Genomic DNA, 18,996 nt, shown 5'->3' on the forward strand with positions numbered 1-18,996 from the left:
AGTCAAATAAAGTAAAAGACGACATGTGTACCAAAGAAGTTACACAGGTTAGGAAAACAAGTTATTATTAGTTTCAAATGCTGATCGTATGCATATGGAGTTGCGTTATGGGATGAAGTTGCATGCATTGAAGTAAAAAGGTATAGATTGGATAGTAGTGTTGCGGGAGAGGCACATCGAATATTATTTATATCTAAAGTTGACTTTTGTTCGGGAGTGAACCTTCTGTACATAGTACTATTATATATTGTATGCTGTTACCATGGTGATGGAGGCAGACGGCGACCGCGAGTGCACACTGGACGTGTCGGACACGTCCAGCGAGCGGCTGTCCGAGTGCGAGCGCCGCGAGCGCGAGCACGACAGTGCGTCCAGCTCGCACAGCTCCAGCGACGAGTCTTGACTAGAACATTCCTGGAAGGTACAATCGTTGTTAGACGCGTAAATATAGCGGATTGGCAAGGGTACAACATCTTGCTGACATCACTAACGACTGAATATTCGGTGTTTCAATCAATGTTTAGAGAAAATGTATTGAGATATTAAACAACCATCTAAACCAATGCGAAACATTATTTCAATGATTACAATATTGTAACGATGGAACACGACCTTTTTTGTTGAATCGAAATCTTCTATCCAGCCCGATTTATCACAAGAGAATACCCAACTTCGCGCAGACCTGAAAAATCTTCAGTCTAAGTTCGATGACCTCGATCAAGCTTCCCGCAGCTGTAATGTAGAAATTCAAAATTTACCCGAGAAAAAATCTGAAAACCTCATTCACCTCTCCATCGAGGTTGGTAAATTGTTAGGTATAAACATTACCGAGGCAGATATAAGATCGGTACATCGTATAGCTCCTGGTCCTACTGGTTCTCCTAGTAATCGCCCAAAAAATATTATCCTTCAACTCAACACCCGAAGACTACGCGACGATATAATAGCTGCAGCGCGGGCGCGCCGCACCCTCATGGTCTCGGCGCTGCTGGGCACACCAACATCTGCCTCTGCTGCCACAGCCGTCTCCCAAAATGCACGGTTCTTCATAAATGAACATTTAACGCTTAAAAATAAAATTTTATTTCGCACCGCTAGGCATCAGGCTAAAGCTAAAAATTATAAATATGTATGGGTGAAAAACTGCTGTATTTTGGTTAGGAAATCTGATGAATCGCGCGTTATACATATACATAACAGCAGTGATATAAACAAAATAATATGACTATGTTATTCAAATTTATTGTTTACATTTATAATTTTTATATGTTATGTTTATAATATTTTCAAAGGTGTTTCAATTTTCAATTGGCATTTCAATTTTGTGTTGAAACTGAGAAGCATGAAAACATATCTTAATCCCAAAACAAAAACTTACTTATTTTTACTTATACATTACTTCTGTTTCAATAATGCATTACACTAAATTAACTATTTTTTACCAAAATTGTGGCGGCTTAAAAAGTAAAATTATGAAATTAAAATTAAGCTTACTTACTTGCAACTATGATGTTATCATCCTGGTTGAAACTTGGCTGTCTACTTCCATCTTTGACTCAGAGTTACAGACTGACACTTATTTTACATTTCGTAGGGACCGAATTTTGAGCTCAACTGGTAAGAAAGGGGGCGGAGGCATATTAGTATTTGTAAAAAAGTCCATAGACGTCTTGAGACGACTCGATTTAGAGGCTCACGATCTTGAGGAGATATTTCTACACTTTCCTTCATATTCTAACTTACTTTTATGTGCTTGTTACATTCCCCCGGCTTCCAAAGCTTCAATATATGACAAATATTTTTATAAACTGCATGATATTTATATGAATGGTATATTCTCAGATGTTGTTTTACTTGGCGATTTTAATTTACCTTATCTTAGCTGGTTGCCTAATCTCCCCTCTCTACACCCAATCACTTCTGATACAGATGTGTCTAAATTATTAACTTATACCATGGCTTTTCTGAACATGAAACAATTCAACATAATTTTAAATGAAAACAATAGAATACTTGATCTCATTCTCTGTACTCTTGATGAAACTAGTGTTAGTATTGCAGATGATCCTTTACTAAACCCAGTTCCACATCACCCTCCCTTGGAGGTAACATTATGCTTTTCATATCATGTGGACTATATGTGTAGTTCTCCTAAAATAAAAAGAAATTTTTATAGTGCTAATTATGATTTAATTAACAAAGAATTGTCAAACATAGATTGGAAATCTCAAATTGGTCAACTTAACTCCGAGGCTGCAGTTGAATATTTCTATAAAGTTTTAAATAACCTTATTGAAACACATGTTCCGGTCATTAAACCAAAATCAACTCACTACCCTATATGGTTTTCCAGACCTTTAATCTCTACTCTCAGGCGTAAAATAAAAATATGGACACGCTGGAAAACCTATAGTTCGTTACGGGACTATCAAGAGTTTAGTTTACTTAGAAACAGAGTTAAATTACTGATTAAGAACTGTTATACAAAATATATAGAAAGCGTGGAGAATTCACTTCGGGACAATATCAAACACTTTTGGAAATATACATCAGACTTAAAGGAAACCAATTCTGGATATCCTAAAGTTATGAAACTATATGAAAACACATCTAATGACCCCATTATAATATGTAATATGTTCTCTACATACTTCAAGTCAGTATTTGAACCGTTGACTCCTGGAGCATACAACATTGATAATCACTTGCATTCAGACAATGCCCACAGCTCACTATGTTTAAATCACATAACACTTTCACAGTTTGATATATATAAAGCACTAACAGACCTTGACCCTAACAAAGGCCCTGGTCCTGACAACTTAAGCCCTATTTTCTTGAAAAAACTCAGTAAAACTTTATCGGTACCTCTCGAGATTATCTTCAATAAATGCCTCATAAATGGTGAATTCCCTAGTCACTGGAAAAAAGCCTACATAACACCTGTATTTAAATCTGGCTCAAAAGATGATATAACAAATTACCGTCCTATTTCAATTCTTTCAGTTATCTCAAAAGTGTTTGAAAAATTGGTCCACCACCACATATCTACCAGCCTTAAGCACACTATTATTGAAGAACAACATGGCTTCGTTAAGGATAGGTCTACACTTTCTAATCTTCTTGTCTTCACCAACTTTCTTTTCAATGGTTTGGATAAAAAGGCTCAAATAGAGACTATCTATACAGACTTTCAAAAAGCTTTTGACAAGGTGGATCATCTTTTACTATTAAAAAAGCTGTCCTATAATGGCATCAAGGGCAATCTTTTTCGATGGTTCTCCTCATACTTACAGAGTAGAGTCCAAGTTGTTGTTATGAACGGTTATATGTCGTCGTCTGTAGTTGTTTCATCTGGTATTCCACAAGGGTCCATCCTTGGGCCCTTATTATTTGTCCTATTCATAAACGACATTTCGTCATGTTTTCAAAACACAAAATTTCTCTTGTACGCAGATGACTTAAAAATTTACTCCTCTGTGTCAAGTGAAAGTGACATATGTCTAATTCAGGAGGATCTCGATAGACTGTCAAATTATTGCCAGAATAATAAATTATTTCTTTCACATAACAAATGTAAACATATGCGTTTTACAAAAAACATTAAAATTATACCGTCAACATTTAAATTGGGGGATCACACACTTGACACCGATACATGCATACGTGATTTAGGTGTTTTCCTAGACACTAAACTAACATTAGATAATCACATAGACTACATTATAAAAAAAGCTTACCGTATGTTGGGCTTTATCAGCCGTATAACAAAAAAATTCAGGCATAAAGAAACATTCATTTATCTATTTCAAAGTTTAGTAAGATCGCAACTTGAGTACGTTTCGCCCATATGGAATCCCTTCTATGACATTTACAAAAGTAAATTAGAAATGGTTCAAAAAAAATTCTTACGGTCTCTTAACTTCCGTCTACATTTGCCTCGTTGTTCTTATGATAATCTGTTGGTCAGGTACAATATGATGTCCCTGTCTGACAGGCGCTCATTAAGTGACGCACTTACTCTCAGAAAAATTTGCTTGGGTGAAATCGATTCTCCATATCTACTCGAGTCATTGTACTTTCGGGCCCCAACAAGACCTTGTCGTTCCAAAAATCTTTTTCACGTAGGGCACACAAGAACTAATGCCGGTCAACGAGCGCCACTCCATAGAATGTGTAATTTGCATAATTCTCTACTTAATGACACTGATATGTTTTCATGCTCTAAAATTAGTTTTAAGAATAATTTAAAGAAGTTGTTTATTTAATTAATAGCAGGAGTTGTTAAGATAACTGTTTGCTGTAGATTCTGATTTGTTTTGTTATTTTATGTATTTATTATGTACACAGTGAGACGTTGAGGGTGCAATTTAGATTTAATAGCCGAATGTTACAATAATGTTATCTTATTATGTTTGTAATTGTACCTGTGTGTTCTCCAAATAAATAAATAAATAAATAAATAAATTTTATATTTTGTTTTACTGTCTCAATAGATGGCTCGGTGTGTCCTTAGACATATAAAACTGAAAGAATCTAGTATAAATTCGATTGCTCTGGCGGGATCACGGGCCGAATTGGTGTGAAGAACCCGCGTCCTTCCTTGTCTTAAAAAAATTCGATCACGATACGGGATTCGAATAAAGATTCGATTTTTTTTCTGTTTTTTTTTAAGTCACATTTATATGAAGCATTTGAATGCCATAAAACCAAAACATCAAATTCAAGATCTTTTTTTTTTTTCAGATTCGTTAACCACATTTTCACTAAAAGTGAATATTTTTTTGGAAATATCGTTTATTACAATTTATCGTTTTTTAAACAATTGTTACAGATTAATGTCAGCAAGATGATGCGCCCAATAAGAAAAAAATAAAAAATTGAACTTTTATCATATTTTATGCTAAATATGATTTAATATTTCTTAAGACTGATTGTTTAAGCTCATCTAAGAGTAAGCGTTCTAAGAGAAGTCGAATGAGATTGAAATTTTAAAATTTTAGATTGAAATTTTTTTTTTCTGTTAAGAAAATATATTAATTAAATAAATTAAATAAAATTGGTAAAATTACTCATTTCCAAATATTTATCTGTAAGACATGCAATCACACACTATCATGTTAATAATAAACCACAAAAAAACTCTTCACAATGTGTTGTTAAACTTTAATATTTGTTACAATAGAATCTACGTGAAAACAACTTCGTGACTACAATGTTCATCTAAACAGAATTCTTATCGGGAGATAATAGCTAAAAGCTAATGTGCATGCATTAATATATCCATAAAATAAGCATTATATTCCTAACGAATGCACATTTTATGGGGATGGATAGTTATTGTCAGAGATTTTCAAGAAACAAAAATGTTCTAACTTTTATATAAGTACTTAAATATCGGATGATTGAAACCTGCCAATAAAAACGCTTTAAATCTTATCGAATAGCTTTTGGAATTTGGAAAAAATAACACCTTAAACATGATGGAATATTTCGTCTACCTTTTTTTAAGGTCGATATTATAAAGAATTTTGTTGCCATAAACAAAATAAACAAATAAACAGCTCGAAATTCTCTGAACACAGACAAATCACGGGAAGTGAAAATAAACAAGGGTAAGCGATTAATTACACTAAAGCTCTCTCATTTTTACCCTTCTCAGTTTCACTTTGTCAGCCTTTTCCTGTAGCAATCTATTTTTCTTCTGAAGAAAAAAAAAACAAATACACCCTGTACTATATACTTCATATAATATAGAATATTATGTGACAAACTCAATGATCCCTTAAATAGACTAAATACAAGTTTATGCAAAAATCTAATCATTCCTTCCTTGTCTTTTTCGATATGACAAACAGAGTAGGCACTTGCTTCTCTTCGTTTATCGGGTTTTTGGTTAAATATTTCACGAGTTATATCTATCTACATGTTATACATGAATAATATAAGTATACTAAAAGTGTTACATATTCTATATTTGTAATACATATAATGTTATGGTTGTCTAGTGGTTTTGGGTGAGGAAATGTTTTGATATGGTCTTATGAAAAGATTTTATTTCTAAGTCATCAATGTTATGATTTTCTACGAGGTGTACTATAATCACACAATATCACTCAATACAATATTATATTTTTGTACGAAATGTTGTAAGTATTTGGCGATGCAGATGCCTAAATATATAAAGGGTAAATGTAATGATTAAATATCCTGACCAGGATTAAAATCTTGGATTTTATGTAAGCTACTTTATAATAATAAGAATAATAGGTACTTTACAATATTTTACAATACAATATTTTATTTTTTTATATACCAGTAACAGTATATAAAATTTATTTCCGAAATAAACATCTTATAGTAGAGCCATTTTAATAGGCAACATTTGACAGTTCAACAAAATTCAAAAACGTAACCTAGTAACGACGACATAGAATAATATGATATTTCGTTTTGTTAGAACTGCACATTTGCTAAACTTTTTTCAATTACGATTATATATTTATAATAATAAAGACCGATACAAGTAATTTTAAGATTTCATTTTACTGATAAACCATTCTAAACATAATAAACAATTTCTGAATTGAAGAACTGACGTCGCTACAATTTTGTGTCAATAAACCTTTTTCTTTTTAAATACCAGAGACGTTACTCTAAAAATCGAAATCTGAAATCTAGAATCGAATGCATTGATTACTTGTGAATAAAAATCATCATAAATTAATAAATTCGATTGACAAATGTTTCAAATCCGTATCGATTAATTCACTTTAATCGATATTTTTAAGCAGGTTACCTCTCTTCGAAGATAAAATTGATAGACGTCAAATGTTGCCTATTAAATTGGCTCGACTATAGTTAATACCCCCACGTAATACACCCCACATTATTCTTCAACCCTTTTATATATATATATATATATATATATATATATATATATATATATATATATATATATATATATATATATATATATATATATATATATATATATAAAACAATACTAACCTTTCTCGGCGGCGGTGTCGGTTCATCCCTGTGCGCTCCGTTGTGCAGCGAGTTGCCGGGCGGCGGTGTAGGCGGGGGCTGTTGAGGCCTGTGTTTTACTGTACCACCTGAAATTAAGTTATTTTGACGTGATAACGTTTTTAAAATCGTTTTAGTCGGGTGACATGTTCAGAAACTTGTGTCACACCAAAACCTCACGAGCGCGATCGCAGGTATAACGAGAGAGAGACGGACCGATCTCCCGTCTCATCTCGAGCGCTGCCACCAATAAGACGTTATCACGTAAACATCTCGATCGTAAACCTACTTTACAAACAACCATTTTTTTTTAAACCATTGACTAGACGTTTCACAAACATAATTGAGCATACAATTCCAATATTTATCTTCATTCTTTTGTCTTTTAAAAAAATTAAAACACCTGAAAGTTCTGAACATTGCACGACTCACGTGACGTAATAAAACTGTTATATGCATAGACAAATCATTTTGGATGATAGGCGTAATTGGTAAACAGGATCATGTTATTGTCATCATTGTACTTGTTTAATTAGAGATGTAGTAAAAATATAATGATTGTAAGACTCACTGTGTATGGACCGTGTGTCGGCGGAGGGCGAAGGTGAGGGCGTGGAGCGCGGCGCTCCCGGCGGCAAGGGCGCCACACGCTTTTTTAAACTGCCGATATTATCTATAAATGAAATAAAATCTTTAATTACTGTAACTAGTGGTATAAAACAATGTTATTTTTTCGTCACGAGACAGTTAATCGTCGTGGACTTGTATGTGTTTTATTAGAACACTAGCTTCCGCCCACGACTTTGTACGTGCATCCCCGTTTTTTTCCCGTTCCCGGAAGAATTTCGGGAAATCCTTTCTTAGCGGATGCCTACGTCCTAACATCTACCTGCATGCCTAATTTCAGCCCGATACGTCCAGTGGTTTGGGCTGTGCGTTGATAGATCACTATATCAGACACCTTTGAGTTTTATACATATAGATATTTTCCAATACACTTACGCATTATAAACTTGCATAATATGTAACGTATCATGGCGAAATTAAACGCATATAAAAAAAAAAACTGATTATTAATGTTGAGCATGTTTGATATTTTGGAATGGTATCCGTCTTACGCTTTTTCGATCAGGTCACGTGTCCTGACGCGAGTTTAAGATTTTATACCCATTACAGAAAAAGTGCTCAACGCCGCTAAAGAAGTTTTCACTTCAATAAAATTGTTTACCGCGCATTGGATCGTACGATATTCCGCCATTAATTTTGAATCGTGCTGTACTAGCTAGTTTAACTATAACACTCACAGACGTTCGGTTTCCTCGGCAGCGTGGCGGGCGCGCTGGCGGGCGGCGCGTGCAGCGAGTCGCACGTGGACGAGCGCGAGCGCAGCACCGGCGAGTCGCCCCCCGCCCCCGTGCTCGCACCGCCCGCGCCGCACCCCCCCGCCGCCCCCGCGTACGACGGCGGCCGCGAGCGGGGACACTTCTTCTCGGGCGTCACGCTGCCGTTTTGCTGTGGAAGAAACTATGTTATTGCATTACTGATGATGTCAGCATGTGGTTTTGCTCTGATACCCGACTAAAACAAAGAACATATTGTTCCGAAAAAGACTATTAATATTTCACAGTTCTATTTGAAGTGAAACTTCTTTATCGGGGTTGGAAAAAAATTTAGTGTAACATTTTTTCGTTACGCGTGACATTTTTCCGTTACGCGCCATCTTTTTCTTATCCCTACCACGCGAGATTCAACGTATTTCTGTAAAGTTGCATATTGTAAATTATTTTTGGAAAAATAAGGTCATAAAAAAGTTTCACTTCTTACGTGTGCACAACTAGTACACGCACACATTTTTTTTCATTCTTATTCATTATAATTCATATCATCAATATTAATTTTACACTTTTTAGAAAGATTGAATATAGAAATATAAATGATATTCAAATGAAGTAATTTGACAGTAAAACAAATTTTAACAAAAGACAATCATAGATGATGATTCATCCATTTTTCCTTGTTTATAATGTTGATAGGTATTTCCCGTTAACTTTAAACATTAGACTTTATTTTTAGTGAGTAATTAATTGATAAACAATTAAATTCCTCTGATTAAATAATTATTTTTCCTCTAATCCATACTAATATTATAAATGCGAAAGTAACTCTGTCTGTCTGTCTGTTACTCAATCACGCCTAAACTACTGAACCAATTTTCATGAAATTTGGTATGGAGATATTTTGATACCCGAGAAAGGACATAGGCTACTTTTTATCCCGGGAAAATGACGCATTCCCGGAAATCCCACGGGAACGGGAACTATGCGGGTTATTCTTTGACTGCGCGGGCGAAGCCGCGGGCGGAAACTTAGTTATATATAATTTAGCAGATTTTTTCAATCTGCTTCATATCTACAGTATTTTTTTTTTAATCATTCTGTCTATAAAATTAAAACATAGATTTAAACTTACCCGTTCATCGATGACAGTGTCGTCGTCTGAGAAATCAGTAGATCCTTCATCGTGCGATAAATTCCAGTCTATATTGATATTTTCGAATATACTCTTTTCTCTCTTATCCACGTTTTCTAACTGAAATTTAAGAATAATGTTTCGTTATTTCACTTATTTATATTTAAAACTCTGTAAATCGAAATTTATATGTACTGTTTGATAGACACAAAATGGTAAGTAATTAGCACGCTAAGTTTTTTTTTATTGATAGTCAAACAACCAACAATTCTTTTTAAAATATATTTTGATACAAAAAATGTGAATTTTTTCAACATAAATTGAAACAATTTTATAAGTTCTGTTTTTTTCTCTCACCAATTCCAGACACGCCATGTGCCCCAACTGCCTCGCTACCTGCAACGCTGTCCTTCCATTGACGTCCTTCAGCGTACTATCTGCACCCGCCTTCAAATAAATATATATTTTATTACACACAAAATTTACAGAAAGCATAGCATTAAACAGAAAATAGATATAGAAAACAAAGCATATAGACAAAAGAAAAATATGTACCAATAGATTTATAGCTAGGTGGCAATCTTTTACATACTATCTTATGTAATATGAAAAGAGAAACATTTTAGAGGGCTAGAGACATTTAGTACAAAAATACTTCTATTACATATTAGGTATGTAATAATAAAAGAGAAACATTTAAATGAGCAAACATTAAAAAAATATTCTATTACATACCTTTAGCAATAACTTCATTGGCTCCGTCCGATCAATCGCGGCGCACAGATGCAGCGCGGTCATACCGGACGCGGTCGCTTTATCTAACAGCTGTGAACCGCCATTTTGGACTAGAAAATCGACTATATGTAAACACGATCCGTCGCCGAGCTCTCGTGATATCGCGAGGTGTAGCGCCGTTTCGCCGCAGTCCTGCAACCGTTTGGGAGTTGTTACACGCAAGGTTATGTCAAGGACAGGGTTATATGAATGTTTTTGAATATGGTTAATTAATTAATTTGAATATTAATGTATTATTCGTTAGGGTTGCGAATTTAATTTTACTTAACCTGATAGTAATTAAAATGAAAATTGACTTCAATTTGCCTTTCTAGTTAGTAGTTGCGGAACGAATTTGATAATCAAGTCAAAGTGCAAATCTGTCGAAAAAAACATTATGTATTATGGATGTATCAAATACTCTAAACTAGTACAATAAAAATAAACATTACCCCACATGTTCTAACCGTTGCAAAAAAAAAATTATTTGTCTGTAAAGTCGGTTTACTGACGATAGTTGAACGTGACAACGTCCGATTCTGTTTTTTTGTCGCTCGTTCCTCGCTCTCGCTTGCACTTCAAGCCTTACATGGAACGCCTCAGAGCGAGGTAACACTGCATGAGACATGTTTTTTCGTGCGTGCAGCCGGCTCAATCGAATTATAAGACTTTGTCATGTCAAAAATATTTAATATTATAACAATAAGCTCCCTTTTGCAAAATTAAACCGATTTTACACACTAATATTTAAGCTAAAACATACCGAGCTGGGCAGCGTGGCCGCCAAGTCGGCGCCCTCCGCGTACGCCTGCAGCAAGTTCTGCAGGTGGCCGTTGTTCACCGCGTGCTCCACCTCCGAGAGCCGCTCGGCCTCGTCGCGACACGTGCGCGCCGCGAACGCGCGGTACACGTACTTCTCGCGGATGAAACGGAGCCTTTCGTCCCTGGTGATAGAGTTCACATTTCATTCAACGTTTATGCTCAACTAATCTTAATATACAGGGTGTAATCGTTAAGTGTGCACAGGCGATTATTCCGTAACTATTACAGATATCAAAAAACTTTTAACTGATATTGAAAGTACTTAACCCAATGAGTAAAATGGCCATAGTAAATTTTTAAAAATAAAACGAGAAATATCAAAAAAATTCACTTGAAACCCTCCCATACATTTAGTATGGGATATGACTATCCCATGTACCTACATGAGTTGATCCAAAAGTAATTACTAATTATAATCAATATTAAACCAGGTCATTACAGTTAAAATATTTCGCTAGATAGTCTTCTAACTAGATAATATACTTCGATATTTTTTTTCCAAAACTTAGAAAAAAAAACTTTGACTTCATCCGTAAAAACCTCTCAACGCGGCCATCTCTTCGCTATCGTCTAAAAATTTTTTGCTAAGACGGTGTTTTTTATGCCGAGGAAAGAGATAGAAATAACTAGGAGCTAGATCTAACAAACAGGGTGGGTGTTCACGCATTTGGAATGCCGATTTTTGAATGGCAGCCATTGCAACTGACGCTTTGTGATCTGGTGCGTGGTCTTGGTGAAACAACATTCAAGCCCGCAGTTTGCCATGTCTCATTTCCTTACTAACCTACCGCAATCTTTTAATATGGTCTGTGTAGTGAGAGCCCAAAATAGTGGCTACCTTCTTAAAATATTCCACCAAAATTATTCCTTCGGCGCCCCAAAAAACTGCCGCTTTAATCTATCCCACTAATTTTCACTTTGAATTTCTTCATGGTCACTTTGGAAGCTCGCATCCAGGCCATTAATTGTTTCTTGGTTTCAGCATAAACATGGTGAACCCGGGTAACGTCCATGGTCACAAATCGTGCCAAAAAATTATCCTGATCTCAGTAAGAATTTAGAAATTCACCCTCTAAATGTCGAATTGTTGTTTCTTCTTTTTGTCGGCAAAAATTCTAGCACGCACGGTTCACATTCAAATTAATGTAAATACTTGGAAACGTGGCCTGTTGATATGATTTTTTTGTGATAACTTAGTGAGTACATGAGCAAGCAAAAAACAGTTATTTTATATTTTTATGTACACAGGAAATACCCAATTATCATTACTTTTGGATCAACCTAGTACATTTAATATGAAAGATTTTAGCTTTTTCTTTCTTTTTTTGGTTTTATGCTTAAATTACTTTTAAAGTTCATTTCGAAACTGCAAATAGAGCTCCTCATTGTATTGCACAATGAGGACGTCACTTCGATAATCTGCTATGAATACAAAATGTATGGGAAATAAAATGTATGGGAGCGTTTAATGTAACATTTTTCGATATTTCTCGTTTTATTTTCAAAAATTTATTATGGCCATTTTACTCATTAGGTTAAGTACTTTCGATATCAGTTTATAGTTTTTTGATATCTGCAATAGTTACGGAATAATCGCCTGTGCACACTTAACGATTACACCCTGTATACTAGCGGTTCGCCACGGCTTCGCCCGTGGTAGATATTTCGCAATAAAAGGTACCTACCCTATGTTCTTTCTCAGGGTTTAAAGATTATCTGTGCCAAATTTCATCAAAATCGGTCCAGTAGTTTATGCGTGAAAGCCATACATACATACATACATACATACTAACCTTTCCTCTTTATAATATTAGTATAGATAAATCTCGTGTCACAATGTTTGTCCTCAATGGACTCCTAAACCACTTAACTGATTATAATAAAATTCGCACACCATGTGCAGTTCGATCCAACTTGAGAGAAAGGATAGTTTAAACATGTAGGTACCACGGGCGAAGCCGGGGCGGACCGCTAGTATTATAAAAGGTGCAATACGTGCGAGGTACACGTACTGCTCGCGGATGAAACAGAACCTTTCGTCCCTGGTGATAGAGTTTAATTTTGATTTAATGTAGGTACAATCTATATTCTTCTTCTTCTTCTTCTATCTATAATATTAAACGAATGCAATGCAATGAATAATTAGGAAATTATTATTTTTCATTATAAATTGATACCTAATAAAAACACACCTTATCTATCACGTAAAGTGCAATTTAGTAAATATCAACTTTTTTTTATGTAGTATTTAGATTTTTTTTATGTTTCAATCTTTAAAGAAATAGGAATGTACCTTTCAAGACTAGACTTCCATATTTTAATATAATATAAGATAATATTATCTAGGATTTTGTATTCGCATAACATGTTGACATCTCATTGCAAGGTATGATACAATTTGCTTACTTTATCATGCACGATCAAGTCGTCACTGATTACGCTTTTGCTACGATATGTTATAAAGGTTATCGGTATGCAACATTTATTACAGCGATAATTTCCGAAGCAATAAATTGTTAAAATTATAATAAAGTATGTCATGTTGCAATCTACAACACACACTCAAAATAATTGTGAGGCAAAATTTTCCTGAACGCGCAAAACGATCCTTAATCGAAATAAATAAAAATTTGGTCGTAAAATTGGACTATTAGTTCTTTATTAATTGTATTAATTTACGAAAGAATGTATCAGCTCCTTTCTGGCGTTTTCTAAATGTTTCGGTAAGTTATTGAGACTAATGTCTAAATTAAAAACTGAGTTGCCCCTAAAAGGTATATTTTACCTTAAAAGTTAGTGCATTAAAGTTACTCACATCGTACTCCCAGGCTTCAGTTTCAACCGTTCGTCCAGCGTGTTCTCCATGACGTCATTGAACATCTGATTGCCCATGTGCCTCGCCAATAGTAACTGCGACGTGCTCAATCGGTCCAACGTCAACGACTGTATCCTTGATATATGCACACCCAACTCCCGGTGACTTCCAGAACATTCTATACACACTATTATACCGAAATTCGTCGACAGCCATGTTGGATCTGAAAAAGAACGGACAATGATTAATTAATCGCCTTTTATTTTACTTTCTTTGATGAACGCTTTTATAGAAAACGTTTGAAACTTTTTTGATTGTTCGTCAAACTTTATTTTTGTACGAGGTGTTGACAAAAGCGCCCTGAATTCTCTTATAAAAGACGGAGCTCGATAATGACAATAGATAATAATGTGGGTACATAGCAAGACCTATAGACTCAATAGAGCTCTTAGACAGGCGTTAATAACCTAGGGGATGGTAAGTACACATTTATCTACACATTATCACAATGTAAATATTTGGTAAGCTATTTAACGTTATATCATTCAACGATTGTTTTAAGCCTCAATAACAAACTTTGTTTACTATAGAATGTAAAAACAATTCCACTATAATCATAATTTTCCCTTAACTAAACGAACATCCCATGTGGTTTCTTTCCATTTTCAAACCGGTTCGTACGCAAGTAAAGTTACTTATGGCTGGTTCACACTTTGATTAGTGCGAGTGCAGGTGATGAGTAGTACTACGTGTGGACAGCGACTGTTTAGTGCGAGTGTTTAGTAGGCTGTGTAGTAAAGTGAATAGAAGCGTGTTCTATTTTTTTGCGAGTGGACTGCGAGTAGCCACGTCCCGCGCGCCCTCCCTTCCCCCTCACTCGCAGCGTGCCTGCACTCGCACTAATCACCTTCACTCGCAGTCAATTGGACACTACTCGCACTACACACCTGCACTCGCACTAATCACCTGCACTCGCAGTCAATTGGACACTACTCGCACTACACACCTGCACTCGCACTAATCACCTGCACTCACACTAATCAAAGTGTGAACCAGCCATTGGAGAAACAGGCTGTCAACACGGAGCACGTCACGTGAAGAAAAAACATCGAAACCTATTTACCTAGTGTTGCGTGCACAATGCATAATGTTATGCAACGATGACTCAAACCACTCAAGTATAATGGAAACAATACTCGCACTTTTTATACATAATTGAAGATTTACTCTTCGGGCGCCTGTTAATAACTCAATCGTCGGTCAGCTTTTATCTCAAGCAATGTAGGGCTTCTACATGTTTTTGTTTGTAACTTTTGACATTTTATGAGAGTTACAATGAATTCAATGAAGGTACGGTTATAAAGCAGTCATTGTTTTGCCCTTTGAATTAAGAAATGTAATGAAAGTATTCAAAAACAATAAAACCACTGGTTCTATAGAACCTTTTCTTTCCTCCACTTATACAACTAATTAGTAATTTGACTTTAGCTCAGCTACTAAACCCTGTATGAAATGAAATTAATTCATACTGTGCTTTCTTTTTAATTATGCGTATTTAAAGAAGACTAATGAAAAAAAATCTATTTACATTAAAGACTTAAACTGTCAGCAAAGTTTCTCATTTATTACGCTTTTGGAAAGTTAAATATGGTCTCAAGACTCGGGTAGTGTTTCATAACTTTAGTTTCAGACGAAATTTCCGTCGGCGTCCGCTATTTGTCTCCTAATGATATGTATATTTCAAAGTTGAGTTTCGCTGCAAGTTCATGAAACTTCATAAAAAATGTTTTTGTTTTAAAACCCAGGCGATTTCGTATCTCCCGAATATTTCTTCGTTTCAATTACAATTCGTATACAAGTAAATTGAGTGCAGGAGCAATTGTTACTTTATTCGACATGAAATATCTTGTACAACTTGAAATCTAGATTTGGTAATATTACAAAAATCTTGTTATATTTTACCACTGTTTTACCAAGTATCAAATGACTCTCATTATCTTGTAATAATGAAAATTAATTAACGAAAACGTAATCTCTACAACTACGTAGTCGGATTCGGAAGTTTTCATTTACGCGATAAAGTCTATTTTAGAAATAACCCAGACGACAAAGTAAATTAATCCAAAAACATTACAATAAACAGTTAGTGGTAAATCATAATAAAATCATCGGAATTTAAAACCATAATCACACTTAGAAAACAACACATAGGCTTTACACATTCACAAACAAAATGACTATGAGCGGAGCCGCAGCGTCGGCACACACGACCACTGAAATATAGTGAGTTTAAATTGATCTGTTTTCTTACCGCCCTTTACTATAAGACCCCCGTCAGCATTTGTAATGCCTTTTATATTAATTAGCGTGCAGTTAAGCCATATGGCTTAAGTTGATCGGAACATAAGTAATGTAGGCGGTGTCGTCTCCATATGTATATCTCAATGTCCGCAACAAACATACTTCTTTCAACAACATAAGTCACACAACACTCACCATTAGTCGACCCGCAATCACAGCACACTTGGTTGCCCAGCATACACCGCACGGCCCGTATGATCGACCGCTGCAGATCCAGCAATGAATGGCCCGTTTAACCACTCTTACTATCCCGCTAGTGTAAGCCTACATCATCACACAGCACACACCTATTCCCGACAACAACACACACATTCATACACCAACACTCACCATTAGTCGACTCGCAGTCACAACACGGCATAGTGGCCCATGTCGCCACTCTCACTCTCCCGCTAATAGAACCCCCACAGTATCACACAACACACACATTCACACACCAACACTCACCATTAGTGGACCCGCAGTCACAGCACACTTGGTTGCCCGGCATACACCGGACCGCCCGTATGATCGACCGCTGCAGATCCAACAAGGAATGCCCCGTATCTCCACTTTCACCCGCTTGTTGGTGGAAAGCTCTCATCAGCGCGCCCTCCTTGCAGTTCACGAGTACGGACGTCCACGCGCGTTGCTCGTTCTCGTCTTCAGCTTGGAAGTGGTACGTGCGGTTATCTGCGGGTGCGGGCAACGTAATCTTAATATATATAAATCTCGTGTCACAATGTTTGTCCTCAATGGACTCCTAAACCACTTAACCGATTATAATAAAATTCGCACACCATGTGCAGTTCGATCCAACTTGAGAGATAGGATAGTTTAAACATGTAGGTACCACGGGCGAAGCCGGGGCGGACCACTAGTAATTTATATTAAGCTATTGCATAGCTTCTATCGCGGGCCTTGAGCGCGGGGACCGAATCCAGAAATTCCGTAATGAAAAAACCTCACGCTCCCCACTCCGACGGGATCGGAGGTGTGGCTTGAAGGCATAGCATGCAATAGCTTTACCGCGGCAGTCCCCGAGTGCCACACGTCTTTTTATTTAATTTAAAAACAAATTTAAATGCATGAAGCTAGTGTAGATATTGCTTGATCTTTGATATTGTAAAGAGATTTTTGTTTTATCCTGAAAAGTTTTATTTCATTAAACCACTTTGTAATAGAAAGCCACCTAACAAAGGGCATCTAGTAATTTAATATGACTTTTTATAATTAGTGAAATATTTTGCTTACGATAACATTATTATGTACTTGTTAATTGACGTAACTATTAAATGTGATTGTATAGATTGTGTCCTGTGAGTGACTAAAAAGTTAATCTAACCGTGTTTTATATTCATTAAAATATTATGTCGTATGTAATTATTGTAATAATAGCTCCTTTTTGTCAACGTAATCGTATACATCTTTAAAAGAAAACCAGCATAGTTTCCAAGGCAACTTTGTAAGTACTTAAAATTCTTGGAAAACACTACTTGCGAAATTGTTAAAGTTGATGCTATGTGTGGAATTTTCTTCATATATTACCAATGCTTCCTAAAATGGTGTCGTATATTTTATTTTGTAAACAGGCAAGTATGATAAAAATTAATATCACTACATAACATTGCAGGAAAACGAATATTGTCCTTCAATCAACGTTTGAAGACATGTGACATTCGCCAATCCCCTTTAGGCTAACGTCATGGCCACTTGTCTGTGTTTACATTACAAATATTTAATTGACAACGGGTTATTTTCGTTAATATTTATTAAGCTATTGCATAGCTTCTATCGCGGGCCTCGAGCGCGGGGACCGAATCCAGAAATTCCGTAACGAAAAAAACCTCACGCTCCCCTCTCCGACGGGCACGGTGGTGTGGCTTGAAGGCATAGCATGCAATAGCTTTACCGCGGCAGTCCCCGAGTGCCTTACGTATTTTTATAACATAGTTTAAAACATACTAACATGAGACTAGATCGAACGCCCTCTTATCTTCGGTGGCCACTTTAATCTGGCATGTCAATAGATTGACCCTGGCCGGAGTTTTGTTTTCGTCCGCATGAAAGATATCTAAATATCCTTCTGCTGTGACTCTACACCTTCTTTTCTGCCAGACCCGTCTTACTTTGCCCTCTGATTTCTTCAGGAGGTACCCACTCCGCGTTACTCCATGCTGTTTGTCACCTTGGAGTTGGTGCAGTGAATAGCCACCTACTGCTGATGCAGCCTGTTTAAATGATAAAAACAATATGCAGTTAAATATATATTATTATATTGTATTTATAGGTCATGACTAATGAAATCAGGTTAATTAAATAACGTGCTAGCAGAGCTAATGTTACAACAGGGTAAACGCGATAAAACAAAGTATAAGAATAGTACACGTAATGCGCAGTGACGCATTCTCGGAAATATTTAAATGTGTGGTGAATAATTGTAAAAGTATTCAAGGATAAATATCTTATAACTTACCTCTCTATCCTGTGGTGTGGCCGCCCTCAACATGTTCCTTAACTCTAACAGTCTCCGCCTTTCGTCGTCCTGCTGCTGCCTTATCTTCTGCAACTGTACACTCAAGTCTGCAACGTAAACGCCGAAATGCTCTATCGTCTTCAGGCCGTCTTGAAAGTAATTCGTCTGGGCGTGATAGTACTCCACCAGGTGCTGCAGCAGTTCAATGCCCTTCTTCGTTTTGATCTCGTTGAACTTTATCAGGTACTAAAACAAATTAACAATATCACAC

The 18,996-nt window shown here is 36.0% G+C and overlaps 1 protein-coding gene across 2 annotated transcripts in view; it reads right to left on the minus strand.

Moving 5' to 3' along the window:
• Asap (ArfGAP domain of ASAP) overlaps positions 1 to 18,996 on the minus strand; it is a 45,475-nt gene that overhangs the window by 574 nt on the left and 25,905 nt on the right. Inside the window, exons 5-16 of one of the 2 annotated variants that reach the window (XM_090102628.1) lie at positions 18,726 to 18,971; positions 18,219 to 18,480; positions 16,718 to 16,942; positions 13,910 to 14,132; positions 11,036 to 11,216; positions 10,234 to 10,425; positions 9,856 to 9,945; positions 9,499 to 9,618; positions 8,334 to 8,541; positions 7,601 to 7,702; positions 7,012 to 7,118; positions 262 to 414 (exon numbers count right to left, since the gene is read on the minus strand). In XM_090102628.1, the coding sequence (XP_089958754.1) occupies positions 262 to 414; positions 7,012 to 7,118; positions 7,601 to 7,702; positions 8,334 to 8,541; positions 9,499 to 9,618; positions 9,856 to 9,945; positions 10,234 to 10,425; positions 11,036 to 11,216; positions 13,910 to 14,132; positions 16,718 to 16,942; positions 18,219 to 18,480; positions 18,726 to 18,971 (2,109 nt within the window). Of the gene's footprint in view, positions 1 to 261; positions 415 to 7,011; positions 7,119 to 7,600; positions 7,703 to 8,333; positions 8,554 to 9,498; positions 9,619 to 9,855; positions 9,946 to 10,233; positions 10,426 to 11,035; positions 11,217 to 13,909; positions 14,133 to 16,717; positions 16,943 to 18,218; positions 18,481 to 18,725; positions 18,972 to 18,996 lie in introns of both variants that reach the window. The other variant, XM_090102627.1, reaches the window with a different exon arrangement.

The sequence above is a fragment of the Colias eurytheme genome, chromosome 6, assembly GCF_061535395.1.
Source record: "Colias eurytheme isolate Ceu_HAF_F1 chromosome 6, ilColEury1 Martin Lab GWU primary, whole genome shotgun sequence".
In the NCBI taxonomy this organism is placed as follows: domain Eukaryota; kingdom Metazoa; phylum Arthropoda; class Insecta; order Lepidoptera; family Pieridae; genus Colias; species Colias eurytheme.